This window comes from Elephas maximus, chromosome 23, assembly GCF_024166365.1.
Source record: "Elephas maximus indicus isolate mEleMax1 chromosome 23, mEleMax1 primary haplotype, whole genome shotgun sequence".
NCBI lineage: Eukaryota > Metazoa > Chordata > Mammalia > Proboscidea > Elephantidae > Elephas > Elephas maximus.
In genome coordinates, this window is record NC_064841.1 from 30,700,186 (window position 1) to 30,726,147 (window position 25,962).

The window sequence follows — 25,962 nt, forward strand, 5'->3', positions numbered from 1 at the left end:
CGCTTATACCCACTTCACAATAAGGCCTACATCATCCAAAAGCATCATGCTTCTCCTTACAGTAGCAGGGCAAACCTTAAGTTTTTAAAATCACTATGCCATTGACTAGTGTACGCAATTCCTGTGCTAGCACAAGAGTATTTAATGTCAGCCGACAAAAACTGCTGCCTCTTCTTCTGAGGGCTGTGATAGTGGCAGCCTTTTGATTTTTATGTATTTGTTTAAAGTATACAGCCTTGAATAGTAAAACAGGCACTGAGCTCTCTCATTTTCTTCCCATAGTAATAGTATGTAACAATCTACAAACATCAGTAAGAAGCTGACTATCCTGACTGCCATGCTCCAAATGACTAGACACAGTACATACATTATAAAGAGCTTAAGGTAAATATTGGATACCTGGGTATTATCATAGTAGCAAAGGTTTACTAAGCCATTTATGAAAAACGCTTCTGGTACCATTTTCGTACCCCAAAATAGCTATTGTTACTGGTGATTAGGCTCACAAGCTATAAATGCACACGTCTTTACTGTGGAAATCAGCAACAGTGCTCTATAAACGTGAGGAGAAAACACCCAGTCACTTGATTCAATAAACATTTGCCAAGGGGAAATCTCTTAAAATCACTGACTATATCCTTGATAAAGTTGTACTGACATTGAATAGCCACATTTCTGTCCACTTACAAGGAATACTATAAAGAAGCAATTAAGCCACATTTAATAAAATGTGTTAATTTACAGAAAATGCATTTTTTCACAATTAGAAAAATCATAACATCTTTAGTCAAAGCACTTTGATGGGAAACAGCCTAAACAAAAAATAAAAACCTACACACACCACCTATTTCAACTACAAAGCAAAATACTCACTGTGACTGAAGGAAGAAGATAACTTTATATTCATTATTTCAGTTCATAAGAATGTAACTCCAAGGAATGATTTTAGAATGTTCATAAGTAAACACAAGATTTAAAAAAAAAACTTATAATTAAGGTATACAAGACATAAAATTGAACTGCAAAACTAGTTCAAAGCAATTAGAATCCAATGGTTCTCTGGTAGCCTTTATTTTAAATTGATATTTTAGAACAGTAAATTATCTTTCACAGCAGTGCCTCCTGGTCTGATAATACAGTACTCCATTTCTGAATGTAGAGATTTGAGATAAAATGAACATTAAGGCGTACAAACAGCTACTTTAAGTCTGCTCTTTTTTTAGTAAGGATCAGTTTTTACTCATTGAAATACATGGAATGTTGGCACAAAACTGAAGCTGCTGTAGAAAGATCGATCACAGATATTCTGCGGGTTATCGAAACTTGCATTTCTCTAAAAACATACCCTTACATGGTTTTAATCTTACAAATTTAAGTGTTGAGAAAATGTCTAAATAATAAGTAACAATGAAAATAAAATGTTTATTTGTAAATTATGTACAGAATACATTTTATGTTACGACAAGGAAATGGGGAAGGCGGGGAAGAGTCACTGCAATGTCAGTTGGAGATGACCATTTCCTCTGAATCAGATGTACAAACCAGTTTGGATTTCCTAAGTTGGAAAAGGAGAATTTGTAGCTAACCTAAAAGTGTTGCATTATTACTAGTTGGCATGTTTCCACAAAACGCTTTTGAACTCTGCTAAATCAGAATCTTAAGAGAAATTTCCTGGTTACTTTTATAACATTAAAAACAAAAGTTTATCAAGAGAACAATGAGTTGAGTATTTCATCTTACAGAAAACAGACAAATGGCTACATAACTATGCATAATCTGAAATGCTGGTCTTTATCCTTTTTATTCTGATTAGTCTAACAGTAAAAAGCCATACAACTATCAAAAATGCCATTAATCTAAATGTCATTGTGGAAACTGCATCACTGATAACTATCAAAAGGAATGAGTCCTGCGTACTGTAAAATTATCATCAAATAGATAAAACTTATGTTTTGATGGCTTTAGACTGTACCAGTAATACTAGTCTGTAACATGAAGGACTGAATAGAACTGTGTGGATGTCAAGCTCATTTCAGCAAATGGATTAAAAGGATGCTACAAACGCCAAGTGTACATTTTGATGATCAGCCAACAGAGAAAATCCAACTTCTTGCACTTATTCAGTCCCAAAATTACATTAAGTTTATGATTTTTCATGTGAAGGTTTAGTTGTCTCTCCGTCATTGTCTTCCTCTTCCTCCTCCTCATCACAATCCCCATCTGTCTGCTGCTCTAGTTCCTCTTTCGTGATCATTTCAAAATCGTTCCCGTTTCCACTACTGTGCTGGGATCGGTCATCTTCCCTCCTGTCACTGTCCGTGTCCGAGTGTCGTTCTCCACCTGAACCTTCCGTCCCATTATTTCCTGGTCCTACTTTCCCCTCCTCATCTTCCTTTTTCTCACTGTCTGATTTCTCCTCACTGTCGGACTTCTGGTGCTTTTTGGCTTCAGATTTCTCATCTTTCTTTAAGTCTGCTTTTGGTCCTTTGTATTCATGTGTGTACAGAGGCCTGAAGGAGTCAATGAAGCCGACGTCAGCAGTAAGATTTGGCAAGAACCAAAAGTGATGCCTTCCTCCAGTTATCAGCCAAATGATGAGAAACAGAATGCAACGAGCTGTGGGGAGAAAAGTTTCTCTAACTGAATGATTCAAGCACTGAGCCAGATAGGGAATAATTGTTAATTAGGAAAAAACCTGTGAAAACATTTAGTTTATTATCTGCATGTTACATACACCTTGAATATGAACACTTAAATCCTAACTCGTTTAACAGGGATCACAGTATTCTAGGGAAAGAGCATCCTCTAAACCTGAGGGCACAATGCTATGCTACTCTCAAAAACTACCTTTAAACACTATAAATTTCCTCCGTGGATATACACTTCAGGATCTTGCTATGTTACACTTCAAAAACCAGCAATCAGTTGGAAGAAAATATTCATGGGCACTTAGTATTAAAAAAATAATAAATGTGAGTAACGGATGAAGGCTATCTTATGAAATAAACCCTTAAAAAGCAGGGCTTCATTATGAATTTCTTAGGCCCTATGTACTTCGCCCTACTTAATCCCCTTCTCTCCATTAAAAGACAAAAGAATTGTACCTTTAATACATTTGGTATAAAGTCAACTATAACCCAGCCTAGGCTCATTATCATGTATACATTAATATCATAATTTTTTTCCTTCTGATTTTAAAAGAAAGAAAAACATTTCAATGGGTCCCTGAAAGTATTATGAGCCTGAAGCACTGTGTCAAAAGGCGAAATTGGTGCTGAGACAAAGGATGCCAGTATTGGTGAGTTTCCATGTTCATCTTCTAGTAAAAACACATCTGAATAATAAGAAAACATTTCCTGAAGTGACAATCCTGTTAATATGGTAATTATAGTACTCGTTTATTTAAGAACCAGCCCTCACCTGTTATCAGGAAACAATACAACACTAACGAAAGCCAAATCCCTTAAACACATAAGGTTTATGAGGTTACTCTTTTTGAACAATATATTATGACAAAATTGTGCGATAATGGAAGAATTAAGTAGGCTGAAATTAAGTTTGTTGTAATGGGTTTCCACGAGATTCCATATAGTTTTCTCTTTAATTTGCCATTGTGTAGAGGTGAACACTTTTTAAGATCATAGTGATTAGGTGAATGTTATGGCTTCTATTTTGTTTTTAAAGACAATTATGTCAGTGTTTTTATATAAAGATTGAAAAAAGCTCATCTATATTTCTTCCATGGACAAATTTCAAGGAAATGGCTATGACTGCCTTGACTTTTTTATAAAGTAGCTATTTTTATTTTCACAAGAGAATATAAATATCTTGAAATACTCTCATACATTACATTAGAATCCAGTGGTTGAAACAGAAAAGGCAAATATATTTTAAATTGATTAAATACCTCACGTCATTATTTTAATTTTACTGATTTTTTTTAGTAATGAGCACTCTTCATACATTCAAAAGTCATTTCATTTTTATTTCCTCTTCTGAATTGGGTCTTCACGTCTTTGTAATTTAACCTTAGGGACCTATGGTTTCTCTTATCAATGGGTATGAACCCAGTGCCGTCGAAGTCAATTCTGACTCTAGCGACCCTATAGGACAGAGTAGAACTGCCCCATAGAGTTTCCAAGGAGTGCCTGGTGGATTCGAACTGCCGACCCTTTGGTTGGCAGCCGTATCAATGGGTATGAGGAAATGGGAATGTTAATCTTCAGCCAGTGCTGTGAGTCTGAAGCTCACCTTTTAATATTGTTTTTTATTCTTATGTGATCAAATCTATTTACCTTTTGGTTATGAAACACCTCAATCATCCTAAAATGTGAAAACATTCACTTACATTTTGTCGCTTGATGTTTATAAACCACTCAAGTCCTTAACTGTTCTAAAACTAGTTTCATTTGCCTTAAGTCAAAACGTAAAGATGTTTTACCAATGACTTCTATAAAAGCAAAACAGCCAATATTTTTAAGTCTTTGCCACTGTTAAAGTACATCTACGTGCATTAGATTATGATTAAATCCTTTGTCTTTAGATCATAGCCAATCAAGCACATATACTCATTCCTTCAGCCTGCATTATTTTTGGGGGATTTGTACAAAAAGGTCCATATATTTAGTGTAACTTCTTGACTGGCCCGCAATTTTGCTATAAAGCTTTACTGAAGCTCCAGATCAGTATTACAAATTTGAATTTACAGAGTCCAAACTGCTCAATACCTACCTTACTGAGGTCAATTTTACTAATAACAACACTTACCAACAGCAAGAAGAAGAATGCTGGCTACGAAACAGCCTGCGCCCACACTGAGGTAATAAACACCCACTCTCATTTCTGCTGGCCAAAGAGGGAAGAGAGTTGCGGCTATCACTGCAATCACTGGAACAACAAATGACAAAGTTACAGTTACAATACCACTAACACGTTCCTAGGGAAAAAACTCTGAAATACTAGGTTGAAACATAAAACAGCCACTTTCATAGGAAAAAAGAAAAAGGTCAGTTACCAGCAATTTATACAGTTCAACCTAATGTGTAGGTATGCCTGACTCAAGTCATGATATTTTCAATTGCCTCATATCCATGTGAAAGCTGGACAATGAATAAGGAAGATCAAAGAATTCAATTATGGTGTTGGTGAAGAATACCGAATATACCATGGGCTGCCAGAAGAACAAACAAATCTGTCCTGGAAAATGTACAGCCAGAATGCTCCTTAGAAATGAGGACGGTGAGACTTTGTCTCACTTACTTTGGACACGCTATCAGGAAGGATTAGTCGCTAGAGGAGGACCTCATGCTTGGTAAAGTAGAGGGTCAGTGAGAAAGAGGAAGACCCTCAGCGAGATGGACTGACACAGTGGCTGCAACAATGGGCTCAAGCACAGCAGTAACTGTTAGGACGGCACAGAAGCAGACAGCGTTTTGTTCTATCATACACAGGGTCGCTGAGTCGGAGCTGACTTGACTGAACCTAACAACAACAACATTGTTCTTAAATTAGGTTAGGATTTTTGTGGTATAAATTACTCCTTAACTGTGTTAAATTATCTCCTTAAATTATCAACTGCAGCTGTTTTCATGCGATGTCCACCTTATGTTTTGTATAATAAAACATCCGTCTTTTGAATTAGAAGAATGAAATAACAGGATTCAGGGAACTTCCTTTCATTTCAAAATTGTGCTTTCTTCTATTATTACTGAGTCTGCTAAGTATCACTCCAGGATATCGTTCATGACCTAATATAAAAGCCAAACCACACAGGACAAGTTATATAAATTACTTTTTAAAAGAACAAAAGCAAGATATTAGATTGACGAATTACAAACAATTCAGATTTCAAAGGGCATTTTTAAATAATATTTTTGATCAAAGATTGTCCAACTTTTTTTTTCCAATCAAGGTGGGGCCACAATGAATAATTATTACCAATAATTCATTTAAGGAGCATAAATGCACAGAAACTAGAAGCATGGTTATTACGTCTTTGGTGTTAAGTGAGACCAGGATTCAAATTAGAAGCTGAGTTACCTGGGCAAGTTACTTAACCCCTCTGAAGCTAAGTTACCTTGTATTTAATAAGTGGGTAATAATAAAAAGCTGTTGGGAGGATGAAATGAAACACATGTAAGATTTAGCAAAGGGATTAACACACAGTGATGGACAGATATTAGCTATTTGGGTTGGGTTTAATTAAGATACAAATAGTTTTAACTCTATTAAAGTTAACCCTACTTCTTCAAAAGATATTTGGCATTCCACGGTACAGCTGTACTATCATTTATTTCACCATTCTATTGAGGACCTTCAACTGTTGCCAGTTTTATCCTTTTATAGACAATACTGCAATAAACACCCCCTGCAACCTGCAACAAACAAGACTATCTGTGCAACTATGTGAGTATGGCATAGGAAAATTCCTGGACTGAAACTGTTAGGCCAAAGGGATGTTGTTGTTAGTTGCCCAGGTGATTCTAACTCATGGAGAATCCATGTGTGTCAGAGGAGAACTGTGCTCCATAGCGTTTTCAAAGCTGTGACCTTTCAGGGGCACACTGCAATGTGCCGAGGTGCCTCTGCGTAGATTTGAACTGCCAACCTTTTGGCTAGTAGTTGAGCTCCTACCAATTTGTGCCACCCAGGGACTCCAGATCAAAGGTATAGGCATTTAAGAATTTTAAGATATTTGCTAAATTACTCTCCTGAATATATTCTACTGAGGGATTCGCGATTTTCCAGTATGTCAATGTGCACTCTTGAACAGATGCTTCGTGTAACTGTATGAGAATACCAATGGGCTCAATTTCTAGAAGTAGACTTGCTGGGTCAAAGAACACACATACAGAGACAGATGCGGGCAGACAGCGGCAGACGCGGGCAGACACACATGGAGTACACCCACTCCTCACTTACATGGTTAGGTGCCAAAGACCAGATCATTATGCAAAAATTGGCTTTATGTGAAAATGGAGGGTTTTGTTTTTAGACCATCCATTTTCCCAATTTTATTTAGAAAATACGTTCACAGAAATAATAACACCTAAGATTTACTGATGTGCTCATCACTGTGATGAGTCCAGTTGTGGATTATTCCTCTGGGGAAGAGGCTTGGGGGAGACAAAGCTGGATAAAGCTGGGCTGTGTGACTAGAGGGCCTACAGCTTAACAATGTCGCCTTCCTCCTGTGCTGGGTCAAAGCTTCCCTTGGAGAGTCACCTCCAGGCCTCCACTCCTACCCCTCTGCCCTCCAGGCGTGGCGAGTCACCAAGGCTCAGGGCTTCCTGTGAGAGTACTGGGAGCCTGGTCAAGCACCCAGCTCCATCAAGGTAGAGGCTTCAGGCCCAGTTCGGCTCACTCTGGGACATCGTTAAACCCACACACATTTCTGTCAAATGCCTTCCCTGATGCCTCTTTCTTTCCTTCCTTCTCACCCCACAGCAATTGTGAGCTGCAGGGCTTCAGGCCACATACCCAAACCCAGTGCCCTCAAGTCGATTTCGACTCATAGGAGCTGGGAAGTCAGAACAGGTGCCTGCTGGCTTGGTGCTGCCTGGGCATCCAACCAGAGACTAGGGCCACGGAGGAGGCAGGTCCCAAGCAGCAGCTGGATGCAGGAGGGAGTGGGGGGCAACCCAGCTTCCTGGGGGCTGCCTGGAGACCCTTCTAAAGGGAGGGGGCATTCCACTGCCATTGCCACCATGCCCACTGCCTTGTTAATGTGCTAAACAGTGGGATAATAGATTTTTTACTGTTGTTGTAAATGTGAAATGTCGGCTAATGAGACAGTCGACAAGTTAGTAGGTATAAATGCATTTGATATTTGAAATAAATTTTCAAACTGCCCTCCATAAAAACAAACAGTGGATGTGTTATCCACACCTAGCAATCCATCAATTGTTAGAGTCCTGATTTTTCCCAAAGACTGGTTACTACCAAATTTTACAATCTTCTTAATCATTGTTGTTTTAACTTATATTTAGTGTGCATGAGATTAAGTATCCTTTATGATTATTAGTCACTATTTCTTTATGACTTGAGAGTGCTGGGCACCTTTATTTCCCTCTCTAAATTTCTGAGATTGTACTTTAAAGATACACCCTGTTACTTACCAAGAATTAATCCCATGACAAATGTCTTGAAGTGAACTGGGTCATAGATCCACACAAATACCTAAAAGAATCAAGAAGCCTAAGTGCTTAAAAGTTCTACGGCCACATGAGAAAATTAAGCTTAATTCTGTATTTCAGATCCTCTATAGGAGTCCCTTCTAACCTCTTAAGCGGCAGAGATTGATAGGTGACCCATCAATCACTCTGCCCTTCTTTCTTGGATGGTGACAGAAATCCTACATTTTACCTGTGTACATGACCGCCTGGTTTATAAAGTACCATTTCTAAGCCTTCACTGCAGGTAGGCATGACTATGCGACCAGGTTCTTTCCAACGGAATCCAGGCAGAAATGAAAACTGTCAACCCTTTGTAAAGTGTCCTTAAAGAGGCATGTCCTGTAGTCTCCCTCCCTCCTTTGGATGCAGATATAAGGCTGGCAGTCATTTTGGACTATGGGGTAATCTTTGCTTCTAGATTCACAAAGAGGAAAAAAATAAAAGCAGCCCCGGTCTCCTGACACCATGGAGCTGCCATACCTGAACATGAGAGAAACAAGCACTTTTGTTAAAACCACTGTTATTTCAGGTTTCCTATCACTCACAGTTGAACCTGACTCTGACTGACAATCTTTTTTTTAAAATCTAAATTCAGAGGAAATATTGGTTTTTAAAAGTAAAGTAGCTTTTATATACTTAAGTGCAGGGTTAGATTTATATAAACTATCTTCCTTAGTGACATAGAAAACATAATCCTTAAACCTACTGAAATCTGGATTCTAATCATAGGCTATCTACACTCACCTCATTTCCATCCAGAAAAACTTGATCATCATGTGGTTCAAGCTTGAATTTTTTCTTAGTTTCCTTCTTTTTGGGAGTTCCTGGAGTTTCTTCCTATGAAAACAAACATGATTTTATGCAAAGGAAAAACACAAACAAGCAAAAAATGATACACATACAGTCAAGAAGGTCTGACATATGTGACACAGAAATAATAATTCTCAACCATGGCTTTTATAATAATCCTAAATACGGATCATTTATATGTAATGACTTTTGATTCTTACTTAATTTTAGTTGAGCTCACCTTTTTGGTTTCTTCCTTTTCGCCATCTTTCTTTTTCTCTTTTTCCTTCTTCATCTTTTCTTCCTTTATATTTTCTTTCTTGCTCTTTTTATCATCTTCTTTTCCACTTTCGGCTTTTCCTTTCTCTTTTTCTTTCTTTATGTCTTTATCATATTTCATTTTCATCACTTTTAGTGCTCGATGAAAGAACTGCTTCTTTAACAGCCTTGGAAACAAAAGATAAATGACGTTCTACTCCCTACCCATTTTACAGATATAGACTAAAATATGTTCACACACCAATAAAATGAGCAAAGGAAGACAAACTGGCAACTTACAAGAGAAATTACTAACATTAAGTCCATGGAAAAATATTCAACCTTACTACAACTTTAAATAAGACTTTCTTTTTTTTCCTGAAAACACACACACACTCCTGATGCTAATCAGATTAGTATGAAACTGACTCTCCTACACATTTGCTGCTATCAACATCAACTGTCACTTTCCTACAGAAGTGCTTATATGCATAAGGTTTAAGGATGTTTACACTTAACTTTAAGTAACTCCAATTTTTGAATTAGAAGGAAAAATCAAAATATGGTTATTGAAAACATACACTAAGACACAAAAGGACATGAATTTACAGAACAATAAGAATTCTAAATACATTAAAAAGATGCCTACGAAAAGATGGAAAGGACCTGCTAAGAATGACTGTGCTAACAGATCAGTATCGGGACTATGTTAGGGTGACAGTACATGGGTTCTTTTTTCCGCAGTCATAACGATGTGCATAATGGTTTTATTCCTTTTATAAAATAAAAAGTTAGAACCTCTGGAATTTATGTCTATTGATCATAATCTATACTATAAAATCTAGTACCCAATCGGTTTATTTACCTATATTTATAGTAACTCATAGCTTTAAGAAACATTTTGAATGCATTATTGCCAATGTCTATTGAAACCTGATTTCACTCTACCTATCCTGGGACTTTTGTCCATACCAGTAAGAATAAAATATATCACTAGATTCTTTCCTGCTCATCCCTGAAACTTAGTTTCATCAAATATAGGATGGAAAAGAGAAGTGATCAGGCTCCTCACTATTCAGATTTCAAAGCTAGTATCATATCCCTCATCCTTTCCTTCTACTTCCTTCAGAAGTAGAATAGGAAGCATTTCCTATACAACTTCTTAGGGGGGAAAAAGCCTCCTCTCTCCTGAGTAGAGAGGTATAGAATGGCACAGCCCCAGCAGGACCATTTGCTTCTGTCATTCCTCCTGCACAGCTGCCCCACCTCCAGTAAAGAAAAGGCGACGTTAAACTTTCACATTCAGGAAGGGTCAAATACTACCTCTACCACTTAACTAGCTGTGTGATGCTGCTTAAGTTACTTAATCTCAAAAATGGGGTTACTAATGGCATCTAGCTCATAGGGGCTGTTTGCAGAATATGTGCCTGGCGTGTTAGCCATTATTATTATTGCTAAATAACAACATCTTCTGAATTTCATTAATAGTTACAGAATACACACACACACGGGTTCAAAATAATTAAAGCATCATTCCATTCTGTATTAAACAGAATCATTGGCTTATTCCTTGATTGGTCTTTAGAGAGACTATCTGGTTCATTTTAGGCCTACAAAAGGGAAATCAACATTATTTAACATTCGTAATAAAATCAGAGCCCCAATTGGCTTTAAATGCATGATACTCAAATCACTTACACAAAGCTCTCTGACATTTTCATACAGCAACTCACACTACTCAGTATGCTCTGCGTCTTTTGCCTTGAATGCATCTCCTGTCTCCCCGTCTGCTGATTTGTTTCAAAAACTGATTATAACATTTTCTCTGTGAAGCTATTCTTGACAGGTTCTCCATCTATGTCCTTCCTTAATATAACTCCTTACAGACCTTATACCACTTCATTGTAATTAGTTATGTATCTCCTTCCCCAATAGACTGGAATGAGCTTTGCGGCAGGGACCAAGCTACAGCCATCCTGTATTCCTGATGTCTGGAATATAGGAGGTATTCAATTTCATTGTTGAATTAGTAAATTGAAAAACAGCTTGTTAAGCCATTGAATTATATCTATACTTTTCCCTCATCTCAATTTTTTATTTCTGGTTTTAGAAACATTTACTGAATGCCAGACGAGTGTCAGGGACTCCACTACGTGGCAATGGTGAGTTTCTATTAAGTGTCCACATTATGCTAATTGCATGAAGTTACAATAGTACAAAACAGTCCTACAACAGTCTTCAGATTTAGCTGGAAAAAATTAATTTAGGCAGAACTCTAAAACAGTTAAAGGTAAAACTGTGGGAGAACTTGAGATACAAAGATTAACGTGGGCTGGAGGACCAGGTAGAGGTGGGACTTGAGGGATGTACTTGTTAATATTTAGAGACAGGCAGGATAGAAGAGGGAGAACCATTCAGGGGAAGTGGCAGGTTATGATCAAAGAAAGACCAGACAAGAGAACGGGTGTGGCATACACGAGTGAGAAAGACATTACTGGACTGGGGGTTGATGACGTGAAGACACAGGGAGCTAGGACGGTTAAGATTAAAGGTTGAAGAATCTGTACAGTAAACATTTGTTTCTAGACACATTAGAAAATAGTTTTGTGTGTGATCCTACATCTTCTTGTTTTCCCTCAAACTCCGTCAAGCCCACTTCGCAGTTTAAGAAAATGGCTGTGGTTGGGCAGGAACGCAGGAGGGCTAGCCACCATAGGGTATCTGTGGTTGTCTTAGAAGCTACTCTTATGACTTATGCTTCTCTCTTCTATTTTAATGCAGAAAGAACACAAAGCAGATTAACCTGACATGAAGACAGTATAGTGCAGTGGTTAAGAGCACGGACTATGAAGCCAGACTGCTGGATTTAGAATCCTGGCTCTGCCGCTTACTTCCTCTGTGATCTGGGCACAGGCTGCGGGCAAGCTACCTAACTTCTCTGGGCCTCAGTTTCTGCCTTTGTAGCATCTCTTAATTTTTGCACGATACATAAAAATAAATCTATTTTGAGGCAAGCAGAGAGCAGGAAGTTTGTACTTTGGTTAATTCTAATTATACAAACCGCTGTAAAGGAAAGGCAAACGTGAACTATACCACTGCTGGCTCATCCCTACTCCTAACAATGAAACTTATGTTCTGAAAGGTCCATTTGTGATTCCAGTCTTTGGTAACTAATAACTTTTAGAAACACCTGATAATTAATTTCATAGTTTAAGAAAACAGGTTGTGAAACAGTGACTTTGAGAGGGTTCTATCATGTGGCTGAGATATTTTAATGCCATTAAACAAAATACTAGTAAATGCTATGTGCACCTACCTAGCGAACACAGAAGATAACCTAAAATCTCAATTCCCATTGAATTTAAGCTTTAGCGTCATGAAAGCAAAACTCTGTCAATATCTATTAATAAATATATTTAATTATTTAAGTATTTAATATATTTATTTAAGCAAATCAAGAGGAAAAAAAAAATCAGCACACTTTTTTCCAAGAAAGAAGACAGTGATTTTTGTTTTTTACGTACACAGCTTACCATAGATTTTTTCAAAGGACAGGACCTGTTATGAAAGCCATGTTTACTGAACCGTCTCTACTTCCTCTTAGAATCCTCAAGATAAGACAATGTAAATGATGCAGTTGTCTTGATTTTACAACGAGGTACTGTATTAGCAATCATTAAACAAGCAAACAGAGAAACAAGTCCGGCTTATAGCTCGGGGAATAGGCACTAAAAAACCAGGAACAACAGTTGCTAGGAATTCCTGCTAAAGGTTTGGGGAAAGAGACCTCCCTCTACAACCATCTGCTCTAGAAAAGAACTTTTTTGATGTAGGCACTGGTGTATGATTTTACGGCTTACCCTTCAGGGAATTCTACATGGTTTCTGTCAGCCTGGCAAATGTACAAATGGAATGGAATGGAAAAAATAAAAATTATAGTTAAAAACTATAATACTCATACATAAAAATAAAAAAATATCTCCAGAGGTACTGAATAAATACAGGTTACACGTAAAAGCTATGCTTGAGCTATACTGCAATACTGCTACATTTAATGATGAGAATAGTTAAGAAGCTTCAATATGCATAACATATTTTAAAATTACTACTTATGTTATTCTTTGCTAAGAAATAAACACTACCTGTTGCAGTAGTCAACCACAGATTCCCGAGTTGTAAATAAAGCTTCCTCTCCTTTCTTGGCCTTTGCCCACTTTGAGTCCAGAAGGCAATCCACTGCTTTTGAAGCTAAAAATACATTATTTTACATTTAGTATACCTGGGAATTCACGCCTATGAAGGTCAAATTACATAAAGCACATTACAACACTCTGGCAACAGAAAATAAATAGCGGCCCCATGTGTCAGGGCAGAACTGCCCCCACAGGATTCTCTAGGCTGTAATCTTTTTGGGAGCAAATCACCATGTCTTTCTCCTGAGGAACCAGGCTGGGTGGGTCCTGACTATAAACCTTGAGTTAGCAGCTGGGTACTTAACTACTGAGCCACCAGGGCTCTTTACTGCTGCTGCTACTAGAGATAGCTAAATATGTTAGATCTGAAGGGAGTGGCATGTGTACTTTTCTTTTTTTAGTGAATAGCAAAATCAATTGTAACACTAGAGAGAAGATAAAAGAATTTCTTTTCTGTAATGGCATTTCAATTTTAATTGGTGAAATAGGCAAATTTAACCACTATTTAAGCTATGTGCTCTATTACAGATGAGTTCAACTTATAATGAGGTTATCTGGATAATGTGAAGAACCGAAGCTCCTGAGTTGGTTCCAACAGACTGAAGTGTAGTTTCACACTGAATTCTACTCCAGAGTTTTATAAAGATTAACATTAAGTACACATACTATCTGAACAAAGGTAGTGTAACAGTGGAAATAAATCCCATTTAAAAATTTTCCAACAAATATTTGTTACTGGAAAGCACTTTTACCTTATTATAGAAATTTTCAATCATTTTAAAAAAGAATAATAAATCTCCACAAACCCATTACCCAGCTTCAACAATTACACTTAGAGAGTATTAAAAGAACTTCCCAAAATCCCAAGTATCTTCATAAGATATACACAAATGGTTTTACTGCTATAAATAATCCTACCAATAAAGTAATCAACCCGGTGACCCATCATATTGGTGGACTTTGTTGGACAGTTGAATCGAAGATACTTGGCTACAGCCTTTTCTTCTTTAGATGGTTCACCAACTTCCTGCAAAATAAGAGTATTAATTTAGTGTAATTGTTTATTTAAGAAATTCATGCACTGAAGAAAAATTTATAGGTCTGTTCCATAAATCTTTTCAAGTACTGGCAGTCCCCAGATTATGAACCAGATCATTCCTGAGTCTGCTTTTAAGCCAGAATTTGTAGGTAAGTTGGAGCAGGTGCACACAGTCCTTATTTAGCCTTACTTTAAGCGCAAGATAAGGCTCAAAGCCTTCTCAATGATTTAAAAAGCTGCACATGCAGCAAAGGAAGGTGACAGTGATGAAGAATTTGTTTAGAGTAGGGGTTGGTTCAATTGTTTCAAAGTCAAGGCAAATTCACCTAACGTTAATGAGCAAGGTGAAGTTGTCCATAAATCGGACTTTCATTTGTAACCTAGGGACTTACTGTATAGGCCTTGCTGTCAAGCTGTCTCTGGAGCAGGCCTAGTATTATATACACAAGAAAGAACTGAGATTTAATTAAACTGTATGTTTTTCAAACACAAGTTGATAGGGCCAAAGCCTGCCTGCCTCTTGCCCTCAGCTAGACGACATTTATTTTCAGTTGTTTTTCCAGTAACTACTTTGTACCAGTTCACCTTCACTCTTGTCAAAGCTATCATTAAAAAGATAAGAGGTTGCCAACAGTGACTGCCCAAACATCCAAGAAGCAGGTGCCATAAATAAATGTTAAACAACAACATCTAAAGCTAAGCTATGCACCCCGAAAAATGGGCAACAGACCATAGGAGGAGTTTCAAAAGAGCCAAATACAGCTACCATAGCATGATAGCCATAAGAACTAGTACCCCAGACGCTGAAGTTTTATTATTCCCTTTCCTCTCCCCTTGTGGTTACAAATCTCAAGATACTATCTGAGACTCCTTCCTGACTTTTTTTTTTTTTTTAAAACTAATGAGGCAAAAAGAAAAAATATAATAGGCAGAGAAATTACAATCTCAGTTGAAGAACTAATTAATGGAAGTGAATTAAAATAAACAGTAATTTTAGAAAGGCTGCTTTAACCCTTGTTTCATTTCTCCCAACTATTCCTTTTCCCTATTACTTTCTTCACTGAGTGCATCAACCCCCATATTCACATCTTCTTTTACTTGCATTTATTCCCTTTCATTCTGAACTTCATTGATCTGACAATTCCTCCTGTGTAGTCTTCCCCACCCATGCAAGTACTCAAGGAAAGCAAGACAGTCCACATCTGTATACACCTGATGTACATACTTTCAAAAGTTGCCTTACTGCGCCATGCTGTTGAAGCGCAAGTATTCTTTAGTTTTGTAAGCATGTGCAAATTGTTAGCTGCTGTTGGCCCCTGGCCCAACTCATGCGACCCCATGCACAAGGGAACAAAATGCTACGTGGTCCTGCGCCATGGGACTAAAGAGCCTTCAGAGCAGGCTGAGAAATTTCAATTTTACCCTGTAAGTAGCAGAAAGACCACTAGGAAATTAGTTACAAGACTACTACTGTAGTTCCAAATAAGATGTGTTATAATACATGTTAGGAATAGTAACAAGAAGGAAATGTGGATATTTGAAATATTTCAAAGGCAGAACATATAGGACTCAATGAAAAAGGATGAATGAAATAGATAAGTAAATGATGCCAAATTTCTAATTTGGTGGATCGAAAGAAAGGTTTTAATAACAGGAAATTTGGGAGAGAAGTGATTCTGAGGAAAAAGCAATCACATCAACTTTAGGCATGACATTTTACTTTTACTAACAAACCCTTTACTAAAAACAGGCATAAAGGTAGTGATCTACCATATTAATTGCTGACAGAAGTATCGTATGTAAAATCTGATTAAAAATTAGAATACATAAAAAACTGCAAGTCGATTATACAGTAGGGAAACTGATACTACATGAACTCACAGAAGTTTTACATCTCACTTTAACAATTAACAAGTTCACCAAACTCTTTCCTAGAACTTAGTAAAGGCGCTACTAAACAACAAAGAACAGAGAAGACCCAGAAAACACGGAATTGGATAATCTCTCCCAAATAGATTTAGACTTACCTATCCCCCTAATACTTTCCTGAGGTATCACTAAGCTCCCCTGAAACTGGGACTACAAAATGAGGAGCAGTAAATTCTATCAAGATACTGGTATAAGAACTGAAACTTCTCTTGCTCCTTCAAGTTTTTTCCCTTGTGAAATATTAAGAAACACTTAACGTAACTACCACACTGTAGACTGATGGTGATGAAGATTACAAAATTTGTGCATTTGCTAGGGTTTGGGGGCCATGAAGATTGTTTTAGTGTAGCAAAAACATGACCAGGGGAAGCTGGTTTTATAGGAAACCCTGCCGTGAGTCTTCACTCTCACTGCTCCCCTGAAGCAGCCTGATCATGAAGCTATAAACAGTCTTACCTTCTTCCTGTTTAGACTATACTGCCTCCCCTCTTTGTTCACTTTTGATGTGAACAGGCCTTCAGAATGTTTTCATAGTTCTAGAAGCCTTCTGGAGCCCTGGTGGCACAGTGGTTAAGACCTTGGCTGCTAACCAAAAAGGCTGGCAGTTTGAATCCACCAATCGCTTCTTGGAAACCCTATGGGACAGTCCTACTTTGTCCTATAGGGTCGTTATGAGTTGGAATCAACTCCACAGCATGGATTGTGTGCTGAGAAGCCTTCTAACAAGTGAAGGCCTTTTGGGAACAGTAGCACCTACTAATAAAAGAGAAACCAGCCAAACAATGCTCAAAGGAAGAAAACTTGTTTTAGCTCAATGAATGAGCTCAACTGTCTTAGATGGAAGAAGCTTAAGAAGAGTCAGTAAGTTGTGAAGCTAGGTTACCTTTCTTTATACTCAAATCTCAAGATTTTTGCTGCTGCAACTCACAATCCAAAATTACTTGAAAGTTTGGTTAGCAGAAGAACTAGATGGTGCCTGTCTATAACCAATCACTGCCCTGACAGGGAACACAACAGAGAATCTCTGATGGAACAGTAGAACACTGGGATGCAGGTGTCAAATCCTCATAAAAAGACCAGGCTTAATGGTCTGACTGACACTGGAAGAACCCTGACGGTCATGCTCTCTGCACCGTTTGTTAGCCCAAGGTTGGAACCACTCCCGATGCCAACTCTCCAGACATGCATTGGACTGGACTGTAAGACAGACATTGATACTGGTAAGGAGTGAGCTTCTTGGCTCAAGTAGACACAAGAAACTATGTGGGCAACTCCTATCTGGTGGCAAGATGAGGAGGAGAGAGGGACAGGAGCTGGATGAATGGACACGGGGAATACACGCTGGAGAGGAGGAATGTGCTGTCTCATTAGGAGAGCAGCTAGGAGTACATAGCAAGGTGTGTATAACTTTTTGTATGAGAGACTGACTTGATTTGTAAACTTTCACCTAAAGCAGAATAAAAAAAATAAAAAGAAAAAAAGTTTGGTTAGAACACTGCTAAAATTATTTAACAAATACTATTTTTACTACACAACGATCATATACTATAATGAAATGGGAGTTACCATTTCCTACAGAATTTCTGGTTTAGAGGAATTCTTACTCTATCCAGTCTTTACTCAGGAGGAAACTGAGTTTGTTAATGGTGGTGGAATAATTTGGAAATGGAAGAGGTGAGAACTGTACAACCTGATGAACACGACTGTCACTGAATTATATATTTTATGACTATAAAAAAGTAAAAAAAAAAAAAAAAATTCAATACATATTTGAAGATTCTTTTCAAATATAAAATTTCATAACAGGATTCTAAATCAAGCCTTCCAGGAAGCAACACTTCGTTAACCTATATACAGTTACTGTATGTTCTTAAAGTTACAAAATTGCAGTTCTTAAAAAATTCTTTATTTTTAAATTTTTCATTTATTTGGATTGGGATTACTCTCAATTTGAGAACCTCAATCATGAAAATTATATGATGTCAGTAAACATGCAGCTCACTTCTGGTTTTCAGGGGCCAGTAAAGTGAACCCAAGAAGGGAATGTGACAAAATACTCCTTACTTCCAACTTTGATGGGTATTTTAGTCATCTAGTGCTGCTACAACAGAAATATCACAAGTGGATGGCTTTAACAAAGAGAACTTTATTCTCTCACAGTCCAGTAGGCTAGAAGTTCGAATTCAGGGTCAGCTCCAGGGTAAGGCTTTCTCTCTTTGTTGGCTCTGGAGGAAGGTCCTTGTGATGCGGCAGTCTTCTGTTGGCCTGGGAGCATCTCAGCACAGGAACCTCAGGTCCAAAGGACTCGCTCTGCTCCTGGCACTGCCTTCTTGGTGGTATGAGGTTCCCCATATCTCTCTGCTCGCTTCTCAAAGAGACTGGCTTTAGACTCTACTGAATCTCACAGACCTCATCAATGTAAGTGCCGCTAATCCATTTTATTACATCACAGTGATAGGATTTACAACATATAGGGAAATCACATCAGAAGATAAAATGGTAGACAATCATACAATCATACAAGGGAATCATGACCTAGCCAAGCTGACAGATATTTTGGGGGGATAATTCAACCCATGACAATGGGACACCAATATCTGAAATTATGCTTCAGTAGAAAAAGCGGAAGAATTAGCTGCTTTTTTAACCCTGAACTTGTTTGCTTCAAGCATTTTCCCCTTCAAAGTACAAATATAATTCAAGGTCAATTCAAATCTGTTAAACAAAAATCTTTTCTAAACATGAAACATCAAGTAACAAATGACAGAAAATTCAGTTTATATTGCAGACCTTTCTGTCTACAAGTCTTTACAATAGAATCCTTTCTGTAACTCAAAAAACTCTGAACTTCTAATGGACTACATCTACCATAGCCTCCATCAGACTGAGTGCAGTACAACTAGATGGTGCCCAGCTACCATCACTGACTGCTCTGACAGGGATCACAATAGAGTGTCAAGGACAGAGCTGGAGAAAAACGTAGAACAAAATTCTAACTCAAAAAGAAAGACCAGACTTGCTGGCCTGACAGACTGGAGAAACCCTGAGAGTATGGCCCATGAATACCCTTTCAGCTCAGTAATGAAGTCACCCCGAGGTTCACCCTGCAGCCAAAGACTGAACAGACCCATGGAACAAAACAAGGCTAAAGGGGCTCACCAGCCCTGGAGCAGGACTAGAAGGCAGAAGGAACAGGAAAGCTGGTAACAGGGAACCCAGGGTTGAGAAGGGAGAGTGTTGACATGTCATGGGGTTGTTAACCAATGTCACAGAACAAAGTGTGTAATGTTTGATGAGAAAACTAGTTTGTTCTATAAATCTTATCTAAAGTACAATTAAAAAAAAAACTCTGAACTTTGTCATTACACTTGATTTTTTGTCTTAGAAAAATTAATAAAACCCAATCCACTGCGGTCGAGCTAATTCCTACTCATACCAACCCTAAAGGACAGAGTAGAACTGCCCCATAGAGTTTCCAAGGAGCAGCTGGTGGATTCAAACTACCAACCTTTTGGTTAGGAGGCGAGCTGTTAACCCCAAGGTGCCAAGCGATGTCAATATTAGAGTTTCTGATTCTGTGAGGGGTGAGGGAACAGCAAGAAACTAATTTTATAGGGTACTGTTTATCTTTATGAATTTATCAGACTGCAGAGGTAGAGCTGAAAGTTCCAATCTTTAAAGTTTTTAAAACATTACATAATAAATTTGAAAATATTTCCCACTACAACAGCAATTAATATTTACCTCTCATTGGCCTTCTCTGATGATAAACTTATAGGCATTATTCCTTCAAAACTGCAATTATTGTGTATGTTTGATTTTATGTTCCTTGGCTTTTCCTTTAACATGAATCTGTCTTTAAAAACAGTATAGGCCCAGCGCAATACTAACTGTGCTCCAAAATTTCCTATAACGTTTTTCTATACAGCCACGTAGAACTTCTAGGATGAGGAAATAAATGCCACATGTATTTTCATTCAGCAGTATGTCAAGCTGATTTTTAACAATCAGGTCCTCACATGTTTACCGGATCCTCAAATATTCAAAAAAACAGTTATAAGTAAATAGCTTATGTAACCCATTACCTAGTGGTTCATTTACTGCACAGATAGCTGTTAATCTTTCTTTCAGCATATCAGAGTGTTTAAAAAAACAAAACAGCAATCCATCCCAAACCCTTCCTCCTTGGGAAAGAGGAAAAGGTTATCTGCCAAGCATAACTCACTTTTTCAAAACCCTATGAGGTAAAGGTCCCTTTTTACAACTCCTTTCTTACAATTTCTACTCAGGTAAGGTAATTTGCCCAAAGTTGCACAGCTAATAATTGCTGGAGCTGGAGAACAAGCTGGCCCAGTCTGGCTCAAGCTCTCAGCCACTGCCACCACATAAAAAAAAAAAAAAACAAACTAATTCTGTGTTATTGTTGCTATTGTTGTTAGGTGCTGTTGAATTGGTTCCGACTTAGTCCTATAAAGGCAACACTACCTGGTCCTGCGCCGACCTCACAATTATTGCTGTTTGAGCTCACTGTTGCAGCCACTGTGTACATCTATCTCATTGAGGGTCTTCCTCTTCTTCACTGACCCTCTACCAAGCATGATGTCCTTCTCCAAGGACTGGTCCTCCTGATAACATGTCCAAAGTACGTAAGACGACGTCTTCCATCTTCCCCTCTAAGGAGCACTCTGGCTATACTTCTTCGAAGACAGATTTGTTTGTTCTTCTGGCAGTTCACAGTAGTCAATAATCTTCACCAACACATAACGCAAAGGCATCAATGCCTCTTCTCTGGAGCCCTAGTGCTGTAGTGAAGAAGAGCTTGGCAGCTAACCAAAACGTTATGCAGTTCAAATCCACCAGCCGCTCCTTGGGAACAACACTATGGGGCAGTTCTACTCCATCCTACAGGGTTGCTACAAGTTGGAATCCACAGCATTTAACGACACCACAATTCTTCTTTGGTCTTCCTTTTTCATTGTCCAGCTTTCACACATACATGAAAAACCAAAACCAAACCCACTGCCGTCGAGTCGATTCTGACTCATAGCGACCCTACAGGACAGAGGAGAACTGCCTCATAGTTCCCAAGGAGCACCTGGCGGATTCAAACTGCTGACCTCTTGGTTAACAGTCAGAGCATTTAACCACTATGCCACCAGGATTTCCACATGTACATGAGGCAACTGAAAATACCACGGCTTGGGTCAGGCACACCTTAGTCCTCAAAGTGACATCTTTGCTTTGTAATACTTTAAAGAGGTCTTTTACAGATTTGCCCAATGCAATACATCATTTGATTTCTTGACTGCTACTTCCATATGCATTAATTGTTGGTCCAAGTAAAATTAAATCCTTGACAACTTCAATATTTTCTCCATTTATCATAATGACACTTACTGGTTCAGTTGTGAGGATTTCTGTTTTCTTTATGTTGAGGTGTAATCCATACTGAAGGCTGTAGTCTTGGATCTTCATCAGTAAGTGCTTCAGGTTCTCTTCATTTTCAGCAAGCAAGGTTGTGTCATCTGCATAACGCAGGTTGTTAAATGTTCCTCCAATCCTGATGACATGTTCTTCTTCATATAGTTCAGCTTTTCAGGTTATTTGCTCAGTGTACAGATTGAATAAATGTGGTAAAAGGATACAACCCGGATGTACACCTTTCCTGACTTTAAACCACACAGTATCCGCTTGTCCTGTTCGAAGAGGCTCTTGGTCTGTGTACAGGTTCCACGTGAGCACAATTACGTTTTCTGGAATTCCCATTATTCCCTATGGTATCATAATTTGTTATGCTCTACAAAGTTGAATGCCCTGCACAGTCAATAAATACAGGTAAACATCTTTCTGGTATTCTCTGCTTTGAGCCAAGATCCAACTGATATTATCAATAATATCCCTCATTCCACGTCCTCTTCTGAATCCAGCTTCAATTTCTGGCTGTTCCCTGTCCATGTACTGTTGTAATCATTTTTCAATTATCTTCAGCAAAATTCTACTTGCCAGTGATACTAATGATACTGTATTCAGAAGAGACTCTGAAACTTGCTCTTGAATGTAGAGTAGCTAAAGCGAACGGAAGAAATGATGAAGTAAAAGAGCTGAACATAAGATTGCAAAGGATGGCTTGAAAAGACAAAGTATTATAATGGAATGTGCAAAGACCTGGAGTTAGAGAACAAAAGGAAGAACATGCTTGGCATTTCTCAAGCTGAAAGAACCGAAGAAAAAATTCTAGCCCCCGGTTATAATACTGAAGGATTCCATGGGCAAAATAGTGAATGAGTCAGGAAAACATCAAATGAAGATGGAAGGAATACAGAGTCACTGTACCAAAAAGAACTGGTCGACAATCAACCATTGTAGGAGGTAGCACATGATCAATAACCAGTGGTATTAAAGGAAGAAGTCCAATCTGCACTGGAAGAATTGGTGAAAAACAAGGCTCCAGGAACTGATGGAATACCAACTGAGGTGTTTCAACAAATGCATGCAACACTGGAAGCGCTCACTGGTCCATGCCAAGAAATTTGGAAGACAGCCATCTGGCCAACTGACTAAAAGAGATCCATATATGTGCCCATTCCAAAGAAAGGTGATCCAACAGAATATGAAAACAGTACTATACAGACTTTTTAACCTACCTTTCTGTTTAATCTGTAAGGTCCCAACTGAAATAATAGTAGTTATTCAAAAAGTGTATTAGATTACCTTTATAACAAGAACACTGAATTGAAATTGTAAAACAAAGTCTATTCAAGGGCATAAAGTTGTACCATAGAGTCAGAAAGTAAAAATTTGACTTCAATATAAATTGTAATTAAAATTTCAGACACCACCTCTAATCCACAGCACTAAATCTACTAAGACTAACCAAAACCAAACCAACTGCCATCGAGTCTACTGCGACTCATAGCGACCTTAAAGGACAAAGTAGACCTGCCCCACAGGGTATTCAAGGCTGTAATCTTTGCAGAAGCAGACTGCCACATCTTTCTCCAGTGGAGCGGCTGGTGGGTTTGACCTGCCTACAGTTAAGGTGGAGCGGCTGGTGGGTTTGACCTGCCCACCTTTTAGTAAAGAGCCATGGCTCTTAGCCACTGTGCTACCAGGGCTCCTCTAGTTTAAGACTAGAAATAGTAAACTTAGAAACTTTCTCCACACCGACCTTAAGCCCTGGTTTCATGACCTGCCTTAATCTGCCAAATTCCAAATTTTGATCACTGACATTTTTCCTAGTACTTCAAAGATTTCCTGATAATATTAATATGCATAGCTCGGACTACATGTGCTTTAGGTCAACAAACTAATTAACAAAATTAAAAAAAATTGACTAATAAAACAGATGACATTACAAAATCATTCTAAACAGTAAAATAGTAATGAGCAGAAAGACAGCCAGTGTATGAATTTGTGATCAACGTACTACCAATTTACAACATGCTATCAATTTATGATGCCATATGCTTCTTTTTTTTTTTTTTTATCAATTTATGATGCCATATGCTTCTAGGCACATTAGCTGATGATGAGACAACCACTAATAAACACCGCGTGGAAGATGATTCACATATTTAATCCTCTTGATGAGACCCAACGACAACGGGGGAGCAGGGTGGCAATACAGGGAGGAATGCACATGCATGTGGAATGAGGGAGCGATTATTATGTAGGTTATGAAGCTGACAAACTGGCATATGAAAGGTTCCGGGGCGCCACCAGCTCGTTGCAGCACCAACGAGGTTGTGTTTATTTACACTGTGTAGCTTGGAAGAAAGCCGGCAAGCTTCAGGTAGGCTCTTAAGTTAATAATAATGAGGAGAAAGGAAGGCAAATGAACACCTGTGGGTAGGCAGATTGACGCCTGGGCCCCAATAGGCAGCTGACCAAGCACAGATCAATCTCCCTTCTACGGTCGTTTTCTATTTACGCACAAAGAACAGGCTGCTTTGGGTCAGTCCTCTGCCTCCTTTCACCCTAATTACCGTGGCCTTGATTTTTAAGGAGAAAGAATGGAGTGGGTGGAGGGAGAGGAGAAGGGGTCTCGGGGAGGGTCTGTGTCTGCGCTCCCGAAAGGGCAGACCTCCCAACACAGGCCCGGGTCGGCACGGCCACAGGTTCCTGTGGAGACAGGCCGAGCAGCCGGGCCTCCACGTCCGGATTGCGAGCGCGGCGCCTCCTTCCTTCTCCCGTGGCCCCGCCACCTCCGTCTCGGTCTCCGCCGTCGCCACCACCACCCCCCACTCGGGCCCCTCACAACGACACACCCTACAGCCCGCGGCCTCGCGGCAGAATAACACCCCACCTCGCCCTCGGTTTTGTTCGCCCTTCAAGGGGGCTTTTCCTACTTGTTTCACTTCTGAGCACCCTGAAGCCCCCTACCCAGGACACTGCTTTGCTACCTGGATCCGCTTCTTGTGTCGCCTGCGTTCCGCCATGTTGGCCGCTCCGCCCGCTTCCTTCTTTCGTGGAGCGAGGAGGGGGCGGTGTAAACCTCGCGAGATTGCGCCTCGCGGTCCGTTATGTAACTCACCGGCTGGGGCCCGGGAAAGGGGGAGGCCCGGCGACGCCCGGATCCAGGCAGGTGGTGCGCTCGTTGGCGGGGGCCTTTTCTCGTGTCTTCTCTCGGCATCTGTTGTTTCGGAAATTGAAGAGCTCTGGGTCCAGGGAGAAGTCGAGAAGTGGGTCCGAGAACGAGAGGGCTGGCAAGAACTCTTGGTTCACTAACCTGGCAGAGCGTCTGAATCACCTGGGAAGCGCCTAAAATACGGATTACCGGGCCCCACCCCCTCAGAGTTGGATTCAGTTTGTTTTGGGTGGGGCCTTTCACAGAAGGAATTTATTGAGACCGATCAAGTCGTAGGTGTTTTACCTATGGTAGCTCCTGTAATCTTCACAAAGAGCCCACCCAACCCTTCACCACATGTACCTTTATTAACCCCATATTAAAGATGGGAAAACCGAGACAGCTGGGGATTAGAGATACGAGCTGACTTATTTCAGGTTCCGCAGCTGGTAAGTGGCAGAGCCAAGCCCTAAGTCAGTTGTTTTTCCCCCTACAATGTTCTCGTAGTGTGGCTGATCGAAAACAAATTGGATTCTCTATTCCATTCTCCACCTTGCTTCTTGAAACTCACCTTTGGAACCCAGGAGGTAGAACCCAGGGAAGTCCAAGTAAAATGAATCGGAAAAAGATTCTAAGAAGTTGAGAAGGTGACAGGCTGTAGGCTATTTTCAAGTCTGGTGAATAACTATTGTAACTATTGTTTTTTTTTAGAGCCACTTAGACCCAAAAAAAGGGCTAAAATTGTTAAGAAGTGCTTAGGTGGAAATTCCCATAACATTAATGGAGATTTTTAAGCATTCTTTTTTAATTGTAGAAATTTGGGAAAATACAAAGAAGTATAAGAAAATAAGAATTCAAAATTCCACCACCAAGAGATATAAGCCAAAAAACCAAACCAACTGCTCTGTAGTGGATTCTGAGTCATAGTGACCCTGTAGGGCAGAGTAGAACAGCCCCACAGGGTTTCCAAGGCTGTAGTCTTTAGGGAATCAGACTGCATTTTCTTTCTCCTGA

The 25,962-nt window shown here is 39.1% G+C and overlaps 1 protein-coding gene and 1 long non-coding RNA gene across 3 annotated transcripts in view; one reads left to right on the top strand and one right to left on the bottom strand.

Moving 5' to 3' along the window:
* Window positions 1-1,055: 1,055 nt before the first annotated feature.
* SEC62 (SEC62 homolog, preprotein translocation factor) lies at window positions 1,056-25,113 on the bottom strand. 2 transcript variants are annotated; one of them, XM_049867425.1, is made up of 8 exons: window positions 24,916-25,113; window positions 14,333-14,441; window positions 13,364-13,469; window positions 9,205-9,409; window positions 8,919-9,011; window positions 8,118-8,178; window positions 4,768-4,887; window positions 1,056-2,616 (listed from the first exon to the last, which is right to left on the bottom strand). In XM_049867425.1, exons 1-8 carry the CDS (start codon window positions 25,012-25,014, stop codon window positions 2,144-2,146), a joined length of 1,266 nt encoding a protein of 421 aa, XP_049723382.1. In that variant the 5' UTR covers window positions 25,015-25,113; the 3' UTR covers window positions 1,056-2,143. The 2 variants fall into 2 exon arrangements, with proteins under 2 accessions (XP_049723382.1, XP_049723383.1); XM_049867426.1 differs by lacking the exon at window positions 24,916-25,113 and adding an exon at window positions 24,785-24,878.
* LOC126066403 (uncharacterized) overlaps window positions 25,011-25,962 on the top strand; it is a 39,523-nt gene continuing 38,571 nt past the window's right edge. Inside the window, exon 1 of the long non-coding RNA XR_007515076.1 lies at window positions 25,011-25,397. This is a non-coding gene — a long non-coding RNA (uncharacterized LOC126066403). The remainder of the gene's footprint in view (window positions 25,398-25,962) is intronic.

Coding starts and splice junctions, on each gene's coding strand:
- SEC62 (XM_049867425.1), bottom strand. CDS start 25,014: ATGCCGAGAGAAGACACGAGAAAAGGCCCCCGCCAACGAGCGCACCAC. Junction 9,410..13,363: donor GTGGTTGACTACTGCAACAG/GTAGTGTTTATT, acceptor TTTGTTTCCAAG/GCTGTTAAAGAAGCAGTTCT. Junction 4,888..8,117: donor TGTCATGGGATTAATTCTTG/GTAAGTAACAGG, acceptor TTGTTGTTCCAG/TGATTGCAGTGATAGCCGCA.